At 41.1% G+C, this 18,740-nt stretch overlaps 2 protein-coding genes across 3 annotated transcripts; both read right to left on the bottom strand.

Annotated features, from left to right (window-relative positions):
* fkbp15b (FKBP prolyl isomerase family member 15b) lies at positions 1-13,729 on the bottom strand. Of its 2 annotated transcripts, none has more exons than XM_028414620.1 (29): positions 13,561-13,729; positions 10,935-11,038; positions 10,771-10,849; positions 10,605-10,674; positions 10,440-10,514; positions 9,966-10,064; positions 9,614-9,763; positions 9,456-9,524; positions 9,213-9,356; positions 8,879-9,033; positions 8,744-8,792; positions 8,517-8,633; positions 7,901-7,961; positions 7,722-7,825; positions 7,531-7,618; positions 7,324-7,433; positions 7,135-7,233; positions 6,945-7,039; positions 6,757-6,859; positions 5,314-5,485; positions 5,006-5,142; positions 4,685-4,840; positions 4,395-4,547; positions 3,750-3,842; positions 3,518-3,631; positions 2,944-3,051; positions 2,055-2,674; positions 663-771; positions 1-518 (listed from the first exon to the last, which is right to left on the bottom strand). In XM_028414620.1, exons 1-29 carry the CDS (start codon positions 13,608-13,610, stop codon positions 438-440), a joined length of 3,564 nt encoding a protein of 1,187 aa, XP_028270421.1. In that variant the 5' UTR covers positions 13,611-13,729; the 3' UTR covers positions 1-437. The 2 variants fall into 2 exon arrangements, with proteins under 2 accessions (XP_028270421.1, XP_028270423.1); XM_028414622.1 differs by having other exon boundaries at positions 7,531-7,600.
* Positions 13,730-15,106: 1,377 nt separating this feature from the next.
* fgf17 (fibroblast growth factor 17) lies at positions 15,107-18,519 on the bottom strand. The gene is made up of 5 exons (XM_028414503.1): positions 18,352-18,519; positions 18,228-18,264; positions 17,869-18,046; positions 16,613-16,719; positions 15,107-15,397 (listed from the first exon to the last, which is right to left on the bottom strand). Exons 1-5 carry the CDS (start codon positions 18,381-18,383, stop codon positions 15,107-15,109), a joined length of 645 nt encoding a protein of 214 aa, XP_028270304.1. The 5' UTR covers positions 18,384-18,519.
* Positions 18,520-18,740: the final 221 nt, after the last annotated feature.

The raw sequence follows: 18,740 nt of genomic DNA, 5'->3' as shown, positions 1-18,740 counted from the left end.
TAAAGGCCACAATTTCCATGTTGTTTATTTTCTGTCAGGAATTTCAGATTAACAAAACTGTAAAACCTGTATTCTTCTGTTAGCTAATCATGGAAAACCATCAACAACATTACTCTCTCTGATTCGACACAATCTGCTACAGTAATATGTAAAAATCTGGGATTAAATTCCAACAGATACCACATGATTAAAGAAAAACTGATTCCACTGTGAGTTACCAGCTTGTTATTTCAACCAAAAGCTTCATTGTTCAACATGCTGTCCATGGGTGGGTCAGCACAGTGCTGAGGAGTCAGACCTCTCTGTGCAGTCCAGCAGCAGAGGCTTCACTCATCATCATCATCATCATCATCACTGCTTCTCCAGGCAGAGCAGCTGGCAGAGCACCTTGCACCTGTTTCTGTTGTACACTTTTGATGCATTGTTCTAGTTTCATGTCAGTTCAGCCAGTCTAGATCCTCATCGTCGTCATCATCATCACCAAAGAGCGGGGTAGGCGGGGGCCGCCCTTTCAAGCTCTGAGCACAAATGAAAGAGAAGAATGTTAAAAGTGGAAATTACAGCTGTAACGTCACTCAAACAGAACACAAAGGAAGGGCAGGGGGTCATGGCAGCGAGTCAAATCTGAGAGCTAAAACTGAACTCTACAGATCCTTCCTCACCATCTCATCCTCCTCTTCCTCCTCGCTGGGTACTGCAGGAGGTTTTGCAGGAGTTGTGATCGGGAAAAATGGCTCCTCTCCATTTTCCTCACCAATTCCCCCAGTCAGACTGAGAGAATAGCAGAAGAATATAGCAGGGGAGGGCGGACAACGGGACGGTGAAGACCAAAGAGAAAAGGGGACAAAGCCAGCAAGAAACGGACGAGACAGACAGTTAGTGGGCAGGAATACATGCACGGTGGAAATGGAGGCACATATATGTTAAAAGTTAAAACAGGCTCCAAATCAGTTGTTATTATAGGTTAGGTTAACCATGAACGTGTGAGTTCCTGAAATACAAAAATAGATCTGTGGCTGTGTTTTCCATCTATATTACACACAGATTTGGAGCTGTAACTGCTGTGATGGAGAGTGACCAATTCCCATCATAAGTCTTCAGGCAGAAATGAAACTGAAAGGGTTGTTCTTAATATTAAATTAAACTTGAATGAACTAAAGTCATTTGAGTTGTGAAGGAAGAATTACATTTTCAAACATCTACAGTTTTAGGTCGTTTTTCATGATGTTGTTTATGATCTGTTATTTCATGGTACTTCCTCTAAATCAACATGCTGGCCCTCTCACAAATCTAGTGTCTACTGTCAACACCTGCCTGTGTCATTTTCCATGTAGTGCTAGTATAATTAAGTTGAATAACATATCAGCTAAAACACATCTCTCTCACTCTCTCTCTCTCTCTGTATATATATATATATTTATATATTGATTAAATTTTAGTGTCCTGTGGTTTATGTGTTTCTGACATGATTTGTACTGTGCTGTTATTACCAATGTTCATTTTTGAATGGAAACAAATTTATTCATAATCACTCTTAATTTAATATCCTCCCTTTGTTTTCTTGCTCAGATGTAATCAATATAATCTGCCTTGCTTCCTTGTTTCTCTTTCTGATATTTTTGAATGATTGGTACACATTGGTGTATTTATGTTACCTAATACTGGGTGGCACTTCCTGTATTTGGCGGTCATCACAAACCACTTTACATTGTATTGTTCTGTACGTCCCACCCCCTCATTATGGCTGTAATGTTTTTGTTGAATCGTGCCAGCTCAAATGTATTAAAATGGTTGCTCTGCTCATATCTGGATTCACTGTGTTATAGCACCACCTAGTTATGATGCTGTGCATAGCAAATAATCCTTTAGGGTAAGCCATCATCTTTCAGACATCCTCTAACATGAACTTCTCCTCACTCACCTCCATCACTTCAGCAGTGTGCTAAAACTTGGAGTAATTATCAAGATGCTGCATCCTCTCCTTCACTCCACTTACTATACTGGTACCACTTTGAGCCAGACTCTGTGGTTAGAATAACTGTGCCAGGACTCACCATGTGTCCTCTCCTGAGCTGTTCTGAAGAGGATTTGGTGGAGGCGGCGGGTTTGCTGGTGGTCCAAAGGATTCCTGAGGAGCAGCATTTATTTCCTCAACCTGTTTTTCATCCTCCACGCTCTCTGGGACAATCTCCGTGCTCACCACAGCATTTCTTTGTGAAACGGGTCCTTGTCCATCCTCAGGTGGTGAGCTCTTCTCCTCAAGATGTGCAGCCTCTGTGGAGCTTTCAGGAGCAGAGTGCTCTTCTTGCTCCTGCTGTACTTCAGACTCTGATGTTGCTGACTCTTGTGGTTTGACTTCAGGGGTTAAATTTGGGTGCAGGTCTTCTGCAGTTTCTGAAGGCTCTGCCTGGCCTGGCGCTTCAGTTGCTGTATCCATCTCTTTCTCTGATGCTACTTCCTGATTCACTTGAGTCTCACCAACTTCCGAGTCAATTTCCTTCTCTTCCTCTTTGACGTCTCTCTTTCCGTTCACTTCTACTTTCTGTTGACGTTTCTCCTGCTTTTGATTCACACCTTCATCTTCTTCTTCTTCCTCTTCCGCTGCCTGCACTTCCTTCTTGCTTGACCTCAGAGAAGATGTGTCACTGCCGCTGAGCAGTTGCAGGGTTACATTCTGGAGAAATCATCATGTGGACACATATAAATAACAAGTCTGGCAATAGTGTAGTAACATTACATCTGAAATCTTCCTGAAGATTACTTCTTCCATATGAAAAGCATCAGGAAGACATTTTGTTGTTCTACAAAGATCAATTAGCCTAAACAAAATGACAACCTTTAAACACTCAGCATGTCACTACAAGTGTTACGTTACAAGTGAACATCGTCCAAAATGTGTCATGAATCAGATGTTTTGTTCCAGAATGTGACAGAGGCACTTACCTTGATGGTAGTGACAATCACCCCCAGCACAGCCTGGCCACTGTAAGATTCACCGAGATCAAACTCCCCCCGCAGAGAGTGAAACACTCCGTTCATCACACGCTTCACCTGCATTTACACACAGCAGTTTAATGGTTAAATTCAGACACCTGTGTATATATTAATGATTAAACTGATGTTTCATGTGTAGTCATTTGAATAAATTAACATGTATTTATTGTCAGTAAACAGACAGTTTGTGTGTTTTATATTAAAAGGGAAGTAAAAGACGTTAGTGGAAGTAAGGCATTCATGTGTGCCAGTGAGGTTAGCTTATGTGGTAACAATGAGGAACTGCTTGCTACCTGACTGAATATAGAACAGCTTCCAAATTTGAGGCTAATCGAGCGGCTAAATCAGCTACCTTGCTATAAAGAAAAATACTTCTGCTAACATTATGAAGTCATTAACACTTCCATGATGGCTCGGCTTAGTTGCAGTTCGCTGTATCATTTTCACTCTTTGAATCTCTGAAATGATGGAAAACTGGAGGAAACAGCTGTACCCCATAGTCAATGGTTTCATTTGTGTTCACCTCTGCTGCAGTGTCTACTGATCCATCCTGCTCTTCCAGCTTCTTCTCTAGTTCTGCCACTCGTCTTCCCAGCCTCTCCTTCATAGCCTTTTCCTGCTGCTCCAACTCTGTGTACTTAAGAAGAACAACAATACAACATAAATCAAAGAATTTCCCCTCACTAGGAAATGACACCTGCATCCCACACTAATACTACTACTTGAATTAGACTTGAAGTAGTCATCCAAGTTACCTTTTCCTGAAGGACTTGAAACTCCTCACTCTGTCTGTTGTTTTGTAGACAACTCTGCTCTTCTGAGTCTCTTAACTGCTTCAGAGCTGTAAACTGTTGACATTGTGAAAAATAAGATAAGTGATCATACATCACATTAACTCAGTTTGAAATACTTAATAAAACATGTTTTTTTCTTTCTAACATAGTTCACTCAACCCTGCTGCTGATAACACTGTTCCAAAGAGAGACATAAAAGCAAATGCAAAGCCAGTTAATTTGGATTTTTCTACCGTGCACACAAAACTAAACTGCTAAAACACTAACACATACATTGCTTGTTATTTTACTACGCATTTTATTGTCTGAATTTCTGCTTTGGTATCTTCTTGTTTTGATGACAAATTGTGTACCACAGTCACCTAAACTATCAATGGCCACATCAAATTAAATATTTTACAACATATTACTTTAATTAGAGCTGATATGAAGAGTATTCAGATAGGATTACACTAACTGTAAACATTTCAAAAGTTGCTATTAAAAAGATAATGTAGCAATGGATGCCAAGATCAAGTGACTGTGTACTCCAGACAAAGCCTGGACAACTTGGGAACATTTCTTCAAAGTTGTAACTCAGATACTTTTCTGATATAGCATATCTACCTTTTCCTGCAGCTGGGTTAGCTTGTCCTGCAGAGCATCTCTCTGCTCTGTCAGTTCAGCCACCTCTCTGCTGTGCTGCTGTTTAGTTGCAGCCAGTGTCTGATCGCATTTCCTCTTCCACTCATCCTCCAGCTCAGTCTGCAGCTGAGACAACTGGAACACATACAGGAGGCATGCCTTCAGTGGTAATTCAATTACCGGTAAGTCATATTAACTGGTTCGGAAAATGTTTAAGGAATGGAGGAAACACAGCACTCAGTGTCATCTGGTGCATGTTCACTGGGTGTAACCTGTTCAGATGCAGCATTGTCATTGCTCGTCCTGGCCTTGCGGAGTTGAGCTCGCAGGTTGTCCGCCTCCTGCTGGCTGCTCTTGCGTAACTCCTCCACTTCCTCATCCCGACGCTGACGCTCTGCCTGCCATTTGTTCTTCCTCTCGGATAGTGTCTAAATATCAGAGTAATCATTTGTTAGGATACAGAGGACATTTTACATTTCTAAAAAGCTTACGCTTATTTAAATTACATACTATAATTCTACATTTATACATTTGTACAGTGAGAAACCTGCCCTCTTCCCTGACAGAATGACAAAAACATAAGGTGGACGTACTCTTTCGAGGCTCTCTTTATCAGTCTTAAGGTCCTGGAGCTCCTCTTCCATGGTGCTGATTCTCAGCTCCACCTCTTTACGTCTTTGCTTCTCTGAGCGATACTGAGTCTGCGCCCTTTCTGCTGACTCCTTTAGCTCTGGAACACATACAAAACTTTAACCTAAATCACTTTTTAGCCCGTTGTCCAGGGCTAAAAAAAATGAAACCCTGCACAAGTAATTTATTGTAGAATTTACCTCTTTAAATTATAGTAAGAGCATGATTGAAGTTAGAATTACTAGAGCTAGAATTACAAGGATGCACAAACCTTCCAGCTGTGTTTCCAGAGCAGTGATACGTTGGCAGTGGCTTTCACTGTCTTGCAGCGCTGAGCTCAGTTTACTCTGCAGCTCCGTGGCCCTCTGCTGGTGAGCTGAAGCTTCCAGCTGCAGCTGTGACACCCGTGCTGTGGACGATGCCAGATCCTCCGTCAGACGAACCTGGTGGAGAGGAGAGGAATGAGAGGAAGAGGTACCACTGGCTGCCTACAGTAAAGCACAATCCCGAAGTCACAAAGAGACAGTGGAACAGCATAATAACAAGCCTGGATGAGTGGTTACTGGTGCTAGTGGTGTCCTGTGGGAGAAAAATGTAGTGTTGACTGATGGAAATGGGCAGAAGGAAAAAAAAGAAGAAAGAAAAGTTAGTTAAAATGCCAATGAAGCAACATGATGATCCAGTGCAGCAATCAGAGAATGGAGCCAAATAGTAATGCCTTGTAAATCTATTTGGTGGAATGGTTCTCTGGAGTGTTCTCTCTAAATCATCTTCACAAAATTCTTTTGTTAAAATTTACTATTTTGCAAATACTAGTTGACCCCAGTCTGGTGGCAGTACACAGAGAAAACAGGCTCACCTGGCCAGAGCCCAGGTCCAGAGGCAGTGCAAGCTGAGAAGAGAGAGCAGTAAACAGTAGATTTTCCTCAGAGCAGCACAGCAGCATGAAGGCAGTGAGCAGCAGTGTTGGAAACTTTAAATGCACAAACTTGATTAAGCATTAGCGGAAGCATCAGGATCCAGACAAAGGCTATCCACATAGAATGTCCCGGCTTAGTTCAGAAAAAAATGATTCAGGAACTCTTACTGAGATCAAGACATGTTTTACTATAAAGACCTGACACCGGATCACACACAAGGCCACACATTCAGCCACTTTAATGAAAAGAGACAAACATTGTTAGAAACTTAAGCAAGTACAATTGAAAACTAAAAATAGATGTGGGCCAAAGTTTGAACCTTGAGGGTTGTCCATATCAACCATCTGAGGACTAAACAGATTCAAAGATTTTTGAATAATACGAATTGTAGACAGAATGGTTAAGCTGCTTAGAACATGACCTCCCACAATATGCTTCCCAGCTGCATTCAGACTTTGGCTGCAGGCCTCTCTTCACTTTCTTGTCTGTATCAACATCCATTAAAAACCCTTTTCACACGTGCTGACTTTACACCGAAGATCTACATGTTAGAATCAGTCCAACAGGAACCATCAAGCAGACAACAACGGACAATGTCTGATGAAAATGGTAAAGATACAAAATAAAAACTAAAGACACAAATCATATCTTTTTTTTTTTTTTTTTTTTACATATGACCCCAGAGTAGCTGCATTTATAAGAGTTTAAATTTTGCAGGTGATAGTCAGAAATATCTACATACTAATGTTAGATTTTCTTTTTTATAAGTCTGACTAATAGCTTATCAGACTCACCTTGTCCTGCTCAGCCTGCAGTAGCCTCGCCTGGTTCTGTTCACTGGATGACTTGAGGGAGTCGTGTCTCTGCTCCAGCAGCTGGTGACTCTGCTCCATGTACCTGGTAAAAAAATCACCACATTACAGCCACTGTGGATAATAACATGATGTTCTGGACTTACTTTCTTTGACTTTATCAGACTCACCTCTGGTTCTGGTTGATGAGATCTCCAATCTTTCGGTTTTGCTCTTCAATGCGAGAGCTTTTCTCAAAGACTTCCTTTTTCAAACATTCATTTTCCTAGAGACATGATCGTTTTCAAAATACTGTTTGAATCCCAGTATACAGTGTCTGTGCTGCGAAGACAAGGAGAAAGGACTGTACTATTTAATTACCTGGACAATTCTTTGAATATTGTGCATGATCATGGAGGTTTCCATCGACATGCTAGACACACCCATCGACAGACTTCCCTGCCTCTGAAGGTCATCAATCTGTGAAAGCAAAACACAGACAAGAGTGTGGTGTAGCTGTTTTGTTTTGTTGAAGCTGCAAATGAGCACATTCTCATACTGAGTTTATACCTTCGAGGCCAGGTGATCCACTTTATCTGCTACTTTGCCAACAGCTAACCGAATCTCTGTATTGTGCTGTCGGGCCTCCGTCATCAAGAAGGAAGTCACTTCTCCGGATCCTGGAAAATACGAATCTGTCATAAGGTTCTATCCAAAAACACATAACACTCATAGATTTCAACATAGTGTCCCTGTATTCAACTAAAAAAATCTTACCCATGTATGGGACAGTCTGAGGTGGATACACCTGGCCAACAGGGTGCAGCTGAGATGGAGCCGCAGAGGTCTGTGTGTACGAGTAAGGCTATGAAACAATATAATGCACTGATATAAACACAGGTTTACCAGATTACATTTGCATGATGTAATAATGATTATATATTATACAAGATATGGTGAAATCTCACCTGGAAGGCATGAGCACTGCCTGGCAGGCAACCAGGCTGAGGAGCAACAGTGGTCATAACAGGAAGTAAGGCAGAGGTTGGAGCAGCCGGAGGATGAGGGTGAACTACAGAAAAAAATATGATGTAAAAGCCTGAGCTGCAGGAGGTATGAACACAAGAGCAAGGAGGAAGAAGCTCACCGTGAGCAGGCACTGGAGACGGAGCTGCAGGCCGGTCCTTTGCTCTGCTGCCACTGGTGTCCTGGAGACCAACACACAGCAACATCAGCACAATAATGACATGAGAAAATGTAATTACTGACTCACTGCAAAACAAGCCTCTTGTTAGAAAAATACCATTTAAAACCTAATCAGCTGTCAGTGATGTCACTTCAGATGTTTTCTAAGCAGACAGACGTAAAATTAACCTATGTGCGCCTGAATCACATTTGTTTTGTTTCCACCCGAGCCTGATTCCACCTGATATCCAGGTGTGTTTGTAACAATGACTCGGACATTGTAGGAAGAAATTTATGTCAGCAGAACTGCAGCTTCCCCATCAATAACTCTATAAACCTCTAAATTAAAGTAGTTTATTTTAACATAGAATGTTATTATCACAGAAAACATGGGCTCAGTTTTAACAACTAGGAGGAAGTACAGTATTTCTGGCAGCAGATTGTGGAATAAATCAAAATGAACGACAATGTGTATAGACCACTGTGTTGTGTTTATCAGGCTTTGGATACAAAGATAGTGCTGTTTTGATCTTTCCATTGGGAGAAATATACAATAATGGCAGTCACAAGACACTGACCTCGAGCTCTGAGTCACTAGATTCAGGCTGACTTGCGACTCCAGTCAGAAATGGCAACATAGGCTGGCCCATCTTTGCCATGCGAGAGATTAGCTTTGCTTTAGTGGCATCTGGATTCTTAAACAAGCAAAAAGTACAACCGTTTCCATTAACACAAAAATAAAGGGATTAGCTAAGACACACTGCTATGAAAACCAGCCAAGCTGTCAAGCAGTTCAGATACTTACCGCCAGCTGTTCACTGAGAGAATTTGACTTTGCTCGAAGAGGAGGCTCACTTGAAAAAAGAAAGGACAAATCAGCTTTAGTGACACAAGAGTTCAGGATAATGCTCTCGACTATTTCCTAAGGCTTAACTCTCACCCCGGTCTGCCTGGACCTGAGGCTGAGGCCTGCACTGAGGGCTCTGGAGCCAGATTCTCCACGCTGGGAGCTGGAGAAGGAGCAGGGGAGGGAGCAGCAGAGTCTCTGGAGCTGGCACTGGCCCGATCAGACCCACTGTCCTTGGAAAACTTCACCTAAGGCATGAAACATGCACAACAAGCTTCTCTTCACACTTCAGCAATATTATAAACAACTAGGTGTGCAGAGGTTGTGTCAGATGTTGCAGCTCCTTAAACACAGACATGCTAGTGTGTCTGTGTCGTTAGAATGATGAGGTTTGTAGCAGCCGTGAAAACTGAGCAGCGGCTATTACCCGACGAAGCTCAGCTTCAAAAATAAGAGTGCTGTTCGCTGGGACGCGGTTAGGGACTCCTTTGGATCCATATGCAAGGTTGGGTGGGATGATGATGATTCGACGGCCTGCCTTCTTCATTCCTAGCATCCCCTCCTCCCAGCCCTGCTCACACAAAGACAGACATGGGAGTGATAACACAACAGTACCGTATATACAGCCACAGCCACTAATCTTATTTTATTGTATTTCACTGTGACTCACTTTGATCACTTTCCCAGCTCCAATTTTCAGTCGTAGTAACTTGTCTTTGTTCTGGTTGGAGTCAAACATCTGAAACAACGAGACACGAGATCCAATAAATTATGTGCCATCATTGAGTTAAACGCTGCAGTATGTATGTAACGGTACGAGTGTATGACCTGTCCGATGGTGTGGTTCTGCAGGAGCCAGCCTGTGTACACCACCTCCAGAGAGTCTCCATGTTCCACCTCTTGGCCTTCACCCAGACTCAGGTCCTGAACCACCACGGTGTCTAAAGAGGAAGTGCTGTTTGCTTTGGCCAAACATACCTGATGATGCGAGGAAAGAGGAAAGTGCTCATTTAATTTGAAAAAAACAAAAAAAAAAACAGAATGTACACTTGGTGAGGGCTTACATCTAATTGGATTTAGAATAATTTGATTTAGTTGAAATCTAATATTGATGACTACATTTGACTTAAAATAGTATAAAAGACCAGGTACAAAAGTCTCCTCCTCCTGTGTCACTTACCTCTTTGCAGAAGTCTGCCGCAGTTTTCTCTGATTCAAACATCAACGACCAGTTTTGCCTCTGGTCATCATAAAAAGTGCAGTAATTGTTTGGCTGTACCTGCAGGAAGTGGAGAAAAATGTATATTCGTCTCGCTGCATTAACAATTATCCATCTATACATTCAGAGTTTACTCTACAAGTCCATAGGCCTCAACCTTCTGAATGAATATGACCTGGATGACTGAGAATCTTCATCAACATCCCTCTAAAAAGGGAATCTGCCAAACTTTGTAAATGTTCATTGTAAATATTAAAGTAAATGTTTCAGCAATAATAAAAAGCAAGGTATGAGCTGTAGACCTTCATATCATTTAGAAAATCCACACTAAATTTCTGTAAAACGAACCCATAAGATGCTAACTACCAGGCAGGCACTAACTTTTATTAAAAAAAAACATATGGCAGACTTCTTGATGTAAAGTGTGAGACTCACTGTGAATGCAAAGCCCACATAAATCTTGGCAGCAGTCACTTGTTTCTGTTGGCTCAAGTACAGAAGCAGCTTGTACTGCAGAAAAGAAGAAGGTGCATTATTCATAAAAAAAACAAAAGTCACACGAATAATCTCAAACAAGTGACTAATTAACAGAGCTCCAACCTCTTTTGTAGTGTGAGTGCCCAGCACGGCAGCTCCCAGCTTTCCCTGCTTCACGTATTGTCCGTTAATACTGCACAAGACAAAAACGAGAGAAAAGCTTCTCAATGAGCTCAGATGACTTTTGGGGGGGTGAATAGTTAAACAGTTTAAATGGTATTAAACTTACTATCTGAATGCTTGGACTGCTGTTGCAAATAACACTGCAGGAGCTCCAGGTGATGGAGCTGGTTTCTGATTGGCTGGTGCTGTAAACAGGTAAAAAAAAAACATGATCATTGCAGCTCTCACCTCACAAAGGGATGTAAAACCACCCTGTTCTAATAGTCTGACCTGAGTTGGAGCCCTTTCTGGGCTGTTTCGGGGCAGTGTACTGGAAGGACTCGTTCCCCTGACTGGCTTGCTGGTCTAGTCCAAACAGGGACGCCAGTTTGGCCCTGCAGAAGATATAAAATCAAGAGATATGGTTACATTCATCCATGAAATGTACGATCAGATCGAGTTTGCTATGCTCAGAATAAAAATGTCCCCAGTACAGCTTTATGACACTCCACTGACCAGACAGGCATTCCTACTCATAAGAGCTAAGCTGCTCATACAAGCCTTTCACCTTCATATGGGGAGTTACTGTAGCTGCCCAGCATCACTTTCCATACAATCCATACAAAGGTTTGAAAGTCAACTACTCAAAGTGAAACTATGTCAATTATATGTTCAAAAGATGATTTTTTTTTATCTGCCATTAATTGAATGCATGAATAAACAATGTACCAATGTTAGATTTCAATCTCATCTTGTGCTCTTTCACCACTGTTACATGGGCTGTTTACATCCTAGTTATTAAGGAGTCACAGGACATCCTTCATGACAGTTTATTAAAAATAAAAGTGACAGTTGACTCTTGTTATAGATAATTAAAAATTAAAAAATAAAAGCTGACTACGTTTGAATTTCTGGGCCAAATCTAATCCTGATTTCAGCCAATATTCTTTATGTGCCCACACTGACAAACAGCTAGCTCCCCAGCTACATCATTATGAATAGATACAACAGGCATGAGAAACATGATGGTTATACTGAAGATGAACAAAACAGCAAAAATAAATAGGATGAATGAAAATGTGAGGATGATGGATGATTTATTATTATTTGATTATTTTAAATGTGCTTTTATTAAGTTAAATTTAAAGTTTGCTCAACTGCTTTGTGTTACTGAAACATCTTGAAACTTAAGATGTCATAAAATACAATAAGATCTAAATTCTTAATCTCGCTGTTTATAAAGGAAATAAAATCAACCAACTTGTTGTCTTATACAACTGCAAAGCAGCGCAGCTGAACAGCTACATGTTGCCATTAGCCCTCCCATCAGTGTTTTTAATCATCTGAAGTTTGTCCTCAATAAACACATATACAGTTTGCTATGTGTAACAAAGAATCTCATCATTTATGAGACGCTAGATACAGCAAATATAAGAATGACAAAAACAGTAGTTTCATTAAACAACAAGTATTTTTGTTTCAATCAATTAGTTGATTAAATGACTGGTGTCTGCAGCTCTACTCGGCAGCCTGATACTGACCCCTGGAACTCCTTCCACTGGTAATCACTCGTATCTCCCAGAACTGACATGTTGAAAGCCTTGAGGCCCTCATCTCCAACGGTAAGGAACTGTGATGAGGAGGGGCAGCCTGTTTGCATGTGTGAGTCAAAATCCTTCTAATGAATATTCCAAGGCTTCTCTGCGAGGCTACTCCTGATCTCTGCTCCCTGAGTGCCGTCACACCACAGTGGCACATTGAACAGCATATCAGAAGAAGAAGAAGAAGAAGAAAACTAAAGGGCTCCGGCTTTAGTTGTGGATATCCACTGAGCAAAGAGATGGCCTGTGGCTGAAGCCTTCACCTTACTCCTCTAACAAGCAGCATGTGAGAGGAATTATCCACCATAACACTCCTCCCTCCTGAACACGGCCCTGCGCTGGCTGCTTATCCCAGCAGCTCCTGCACACAGTGCTGCTAACTCACAATATAGTCAAGCAGTGCTGGAAAGCACAGCACGGTTGTCAGCCTGAGAATGTGGCAGAGCTGTAACTGAATGCCTCATAACTGGCAGGTTATGGTGAGTCTGTCCATAACAAGAGTCCCTGTCAGCTTCCTGGTGCATCTCAATGGTTTGTCAACAACACATAAACCTATGAATCTTATACAGTGGTACATATGCAGGCACAGTCTGGAAACTGCTTTTTTGTGTTTTTTTTTTTTTTGGTTGGCATGACATGAACCAGCTTACTTGGATGCTTAAATGTTAAATCAGGTATTATGCGGATCTAAACATACCACAGTCTGAGGAGCCTTATTCATGAAAAGCTGCTGGGCAGATGACAGTCATCAGAGCATGTGATCCCTCATCAGACCACAGCAGAGATTCCGTCAATATGAAAGCATTTGATATAATGCTCCATAAACTGGCCACTTATTGGTTATTAAATCCGCAGGATGCACATTTTACAGCTGCTCACCTTAGCGTGGTATTAAAAGTCATGAAATCAAATTAAACCCTTAACCTCCAATGATCCGGTCTGCAAATATAAAATGTCAAAGCGAATTCCCTTTGCTGGTCCCTGTCAACAAACGTCACTTTTTAATTCGGCACAGATTTGGTCTTTTAAGAAAATATTTATACCTAAATGAACCCTTTGGTAATTTAAGGAAATAATAAATTACCGGTGCAAACACAATAACTTGAGAAATCAATACAACATGTGCTTTAGGGTGAAGAAGTAAGACGAACAGAGTGACGCTTCACAGACTAACAACTGTTTTAAATGATTCTTTAAATGTATCGCCAACAAATAAATAAAATTTGTTCCATTCACAGCTAATCTGTGCTACATGTCTGTTAGCTAGTTAGCTCGCAGCTAAAGTGCGTTAGCTTGTGGGGCAAAGACACACTTACCCTCCCGTGGGAGACAAAAAGTCCCCGTCTTCATCGTCCCCGCCGAACATGTTTTGAGTTAGAAGTCTTCTCTTATTAATTTAAAACAAACACAGAAATTAGTTCTGTTTTTCCATGACTAGTTTGTGACTTCCCCTTCCTGTTTGTGGTGGAATCAGCTGACTTTCCACCTGACCTCAATTCAGTTATCCGACGCCGCCACTAGAGGGCGACAGAGACTACTGCAGCGTCAGCGTACTGAGCTGACGGTGCTGCACAGTCACACTGTGGGGAGACGCTGCCCTTTACTCAACCCTGACCTTTGACCTAACAGGAGGGAGCAGAATACTAAACATTTTACTGGAAATCACTGCGACTTTATGTTTTCTATTTTTTTTACCCTTAATGATAATCATAATAATAATAATTCCATAAGATAATATGGAAGTGCTTCATTTATTCTTTTGGTGTAGAGTATTTGTCACATATTCATGTGTGTTTTTATGGTAAAGAAATCTTTATTCATAAATAACTTTGTGCCTATACTATGTGTATTTGTATTAGTCTGTTTCTTTATTCTATGTTTTTTTTTGGCTTTTATTCATTTTTGTCCCATATTTTTTGGGATCTGATGATTTAAATTTGTTTAAATGTTTAAAAATGTCTTTTTGTCACTTCGCTGTTATAAAATGGAACCATTCAGTGTGTATGAACTATGTGCTCCAGCCAGGCTCGGAGTTAAAAATAGATCTCATTACATTCACATAAACATAGCCACATTTCCCACATTGAGTGTTAATTCGTTCTAAGACTCATGTCTTCCTTCTCTGCCAAGTTCATTAAAAGCACAATATTGTCTGGCTGAACTCCAAACAGCATTTCGATCTGTGATAACTCACTACACACACACACAGACTGATGTGATGTGAGTGCTGGTGTAGAAACAAACACAGGTTCGGATTTATCCTAACATTTCTCCTCCCTGGCTCAGTTTCCTTATTTCCTGAGAGGTCCAGCCTGAATCTTGACATGACAGCAACAGATTTCAGCTATAAGTGCTACTATAGCTCCATGGAGGTAGGTACTTTTAAATATTGTTACATCTTTTAACTTTATAGAAGTCATTTTTTTATACACACCAAGTTGTAAATCTGGGTAGTATGGTTAAAATGTGCTATTTACTCAGATTAATTTATTTGTTTTGTTTGTTATAAATGTTGTTTTATCAGTATTTGTGCTCTCTCTGTGTTATAATACATAGACCACCTGACGAAGTTGTGTTATTTCGTCACAAGAAATATTATGTCTTCATCAGTGTGATCTGTATCTGATGCACCATAGTCTGAGTGTCATGTTAGTGTCAACACAGTCAGTCAACACATCTACACAGGACAATTAAATATAACCCATCTGCTTTACTCTTTCAGTATTTACACATGATCACTTTACAGCAATATTACTTTAGATTTTTGGCCTCTGAGCCACCTATCAAAAATATACAAAAATAAAGTCACATCTGTTTCTTCCTATATCACAACTGTCGTCAGTCCATTGCTTTCGCTGCGTGTTAGGAAGAGGCACGTGGTTTCCTGTTCCGCTTCGCTCGATGTGTGGCCGGAAATCGGATGAACTCAAAGTGTTTGCTTTGGTCCGTGTTGGGGAAGGGAGGAGGGCCTGTGTGCAGCCTCTTGATGAAATGGACCTCTCTCTGGTTCTCCCTCGTCCTGGATGCTTTGATGGGCCTCCCTTTCCTGGTGAAAGCCACATACCAGCCCTCATACTTGGCATTCTGGAAGGCTGTGTAATTGTTCTCCAGCACTATCTCTGTGAAGATACAATCCCTGCTTCGGCCGTTGGGCTGTGTGAAGAGACAGAGAAGGATTTTAAGTTAAAGGTGGACCCACGCTGGCTGCACATGATTCACACGGTGAGAAAATGTACACAAACACAATGAAGTAGATGTATGGACAAAAACACACTGTCCATACACTAGCGCATTAGCTTAGTGGCTAATGGCTAACATTAGCAGCTTTCAGTTAATTTTAGTCAACAATTTTGCACAATACTACAAAGTTGCTAGCAAACCAGCTAACACTCCCAACACCATATCCCTAATCAAAACCTGTCCAGTACCACTAGTATGACATTTTGAAAAACTGCTTATATATAGCCTGCTTGCATAAGTAAACGTCCTATTTTAATTACCTCTAAAGCTTGCTGACATTTTATAACTCAAACAAAAACATTTCTTCTGTGTTTCCACAACCTGCAGAAATTTGTTCCAGCGGTCATGCTAACTTTGTGCTAAGCTAAGCTAACCAGCTGTTTCTTGTACCTTAAAAGTTAAAAGGAATATGGTTTCATAGTAACAAACGTGTGTGTTTTCTCATTTTCAAACTTTTCCTTAGTTTTTGTTTTGTAAGTTAACCAAAGACAAATGATATCAAAAAGCATTTACAGCATATTATAAAGCAGTTCCTGACAGAAACAGTTTAACTAATGAAGAAATGTCATCGTGAATCATAAGCCTGGTGTGAATCCGGCACTGAGAGTGTTTCCTATCTCCTAATAGGCATAATATGTGCCGGTGTTTCAACACCATGGTGAGAAAAAGACAAGATAAGGGCCAGATATGTGAATCCATCTTTCCATTTCCATGAAGGAAGCGGAGAGTTGACTTCTGACCAAACACACAGGCAGTGCATGATGGGAGGGTACTTTCCCCTCGTCACCGTCAGCCCTGGACAGTGAGGCTGAGCTTCTATCACTCATCCCTGTGAGGATCCGTTTTTTTTCCAGTAGTACATCATGTCCTAAGCTGACTGACAAGTGATGAGATGACCGTGCCAATGGGTGGAGCTTTAACCCAGAAACTACAGAATGCGTCAGTGGAATCTGACTAAGAAGCTGTTTCCCACCATTTCTGCATGTTCTACATACTTTTTTTCTTAATTTACTTATAACATCTTAAAACTAATTCAGGATACATTTGAACTTTTGCAACAAACATCTGATCATTCACAACAGAATTTGGTCATGATTTAGTCGACATTATGAAAACAGTGTACGCTACCTTTCCAACAAGTTTCCCCTTCCGGTTCATGCAGAGGTAGCGTCCACTTTCTGCACCTCTTATCCTCACTCGACTGCCAAAGGTGTCCGTCTCAACGAAAAGACGAGCTGCAAGAAACAGAGGAGAAGGTCAAGACGACAAGAACACACACAGCACCACATTATTATTTATTACTACATGAATATCACACTTAATTGAGACAAAACCAGTGCTCAAATATGAAGCACTCTGTGTATTTTGCTGCAGAGTGTAAGACAAATAGTAAGTAACCTAATGCAATCTGTATCTGTTTTCTACCATTCATTTTTATTATGAACTTTTCATTGCTCTCTGTTGAGTCCAGACTGACTGTTAAAAGTCAATTCACCAACTGATTAAACAAATGTTATCATTGCACATTAAAGAGCTGCACTGGAAGCTGAATATACATTGTCAATTGACTTTATCCTGCAGTTAATTATGGCCATTGGGGCCCTTACAACAGCATTGCGTATTGGGGCTGTAGAGACAAAGGGCTTGTCCTAATCAGCCGCTAATTCGCCAGACGATGGCTTCATGGATACAGCAGGGAGGCTGAATTAACATATAAGCCTGAAAACAGCTCACAGAGGGAGGGACGGGCAGGCTGGAGGTGAAACTGCTGGTGTGTTGCCCGAGGACGTCAGTCCCCAGCAGTGACTTTGTGACCATGCTGTCGGTCACCATACAAAACGGAAGACTGTTGCTTAATTCTCTGAGGAATCTCTTTATATATTTCCTCATTAATTGCAGGCAGGTCTTCTACTAGAAACATTTAAAGTGGATCTCTTGTACAGGAGGAAAAAAGGGGTCATTTATGTTAATATTAGTTTAAAATAGGCCTCTCATATGTTCCCACAGTGATGGATGAAAAGTTCTCAGACACTGATGGAAAAATATAACATTTAAACACATGCATGTCACACAGTGTTTCACATGATTGTGACCATATTCACACAATTAGACCAGATTAAGATTAAGATTAACATTATTATAGAATTGTTTAACAATGAGCTGTAATATTTTAGGCTGTATCTTGTTGTGTGCACTTTTTTAGGGGATTCATAAGATTCTAAATCTTTATTATTATAAAATATGAGTTTAGAGGTTAATGAGGCAGCCTAACACACTATACAGTGATAAAAGGAACATGTTTCTTATGGGAACCCTTATGGGGCTCTGTGGGATAAACAGGCCTACAGCTCATCAGCTCAGCACAGGTCAGATGTTGATCTTACCGTACATATTTCCATCCTCGGCGGTGGCGGTGACCCTTTTGCCCTGAATCTGGACGTGTTTCCCGCTGGTGCGGCTGTAGAGCTGGTACACCCTGACCTGTCTGCGGCTGAGCTGGTCCGTCACTGCGCCCTGCGTCCTCACATACTGGTTAAAATTAGGAGACGGGTGATTCTCCCCCTTTTTTTATGCAAAAGGGAAAAATAAAATACATAATGTTGTCTTTCTAATCTGGGATAAAAAAAATAAATAAATGTGTCCTAAAGCCTCCTCAACATAAACTGATCATATCTTTTATATTTAAAAACATGTTCTATTCCTGTTTTATTTACTTTTATTAAGTAAGTTTAAGAGCGCTTACCTGAGCGTGGCACCACAGCACGAAAAAATGAAACGATCTGCAGAAGCAACAATAAATAAATTATTTTAAAAATAGGACATTTGATCATTGATGAGAGTGCGGCCCTGTGTGTCAGTCTCCTTACATGTAAATGCAGCGCTGGTTTATTCCATACATTCTTATCCGATCAAGACAGAGATAAATCCCACGAGGATGCTGTAAATAAATCCCACAGTGTTTTTCATATATGCACTCTTGACCTGTCCATCCACAGAGTGCCAGCAGTCAGCTCCCCCCTCCCTTCACATTTATCAAAAACCTGACCCAGCTGACCGGCTGGCGAGGAGTTCTCCAAAAGAGCCGCGCTGCGCATCCAAAGCACATACATCCATTATAAAGAGCAGAAAGCCCGTGAGGTTTGTCTGTGCATCACTGGAGTCCACGGCACGGTCTGCGTGGGTTCATTGCAGTTTTTAAAAAGCCCTCTGTCTCACCGGGATCCGGCTGCTCACTGGTTAAATGTTGAAAGGCAAA

Source organism: Parambassis ranga, chromosome 9, assembly GCF_900634625.1.
Source record: "Parambassis ranga chromosome 9, fParRan2.1, whole genome shotgun sequence".
NCBI classification, from domain to species: Eukaryota; Metazoa; Chordata; class Actinopteri; family Ambassidae; genus Parambassis; species Parambassis ranga.
The sequence above is the reverse complement of the archived record's forward strand: the minus strand, read 5'-3'. Positions and strand labels throughout refer to the sequence as shown.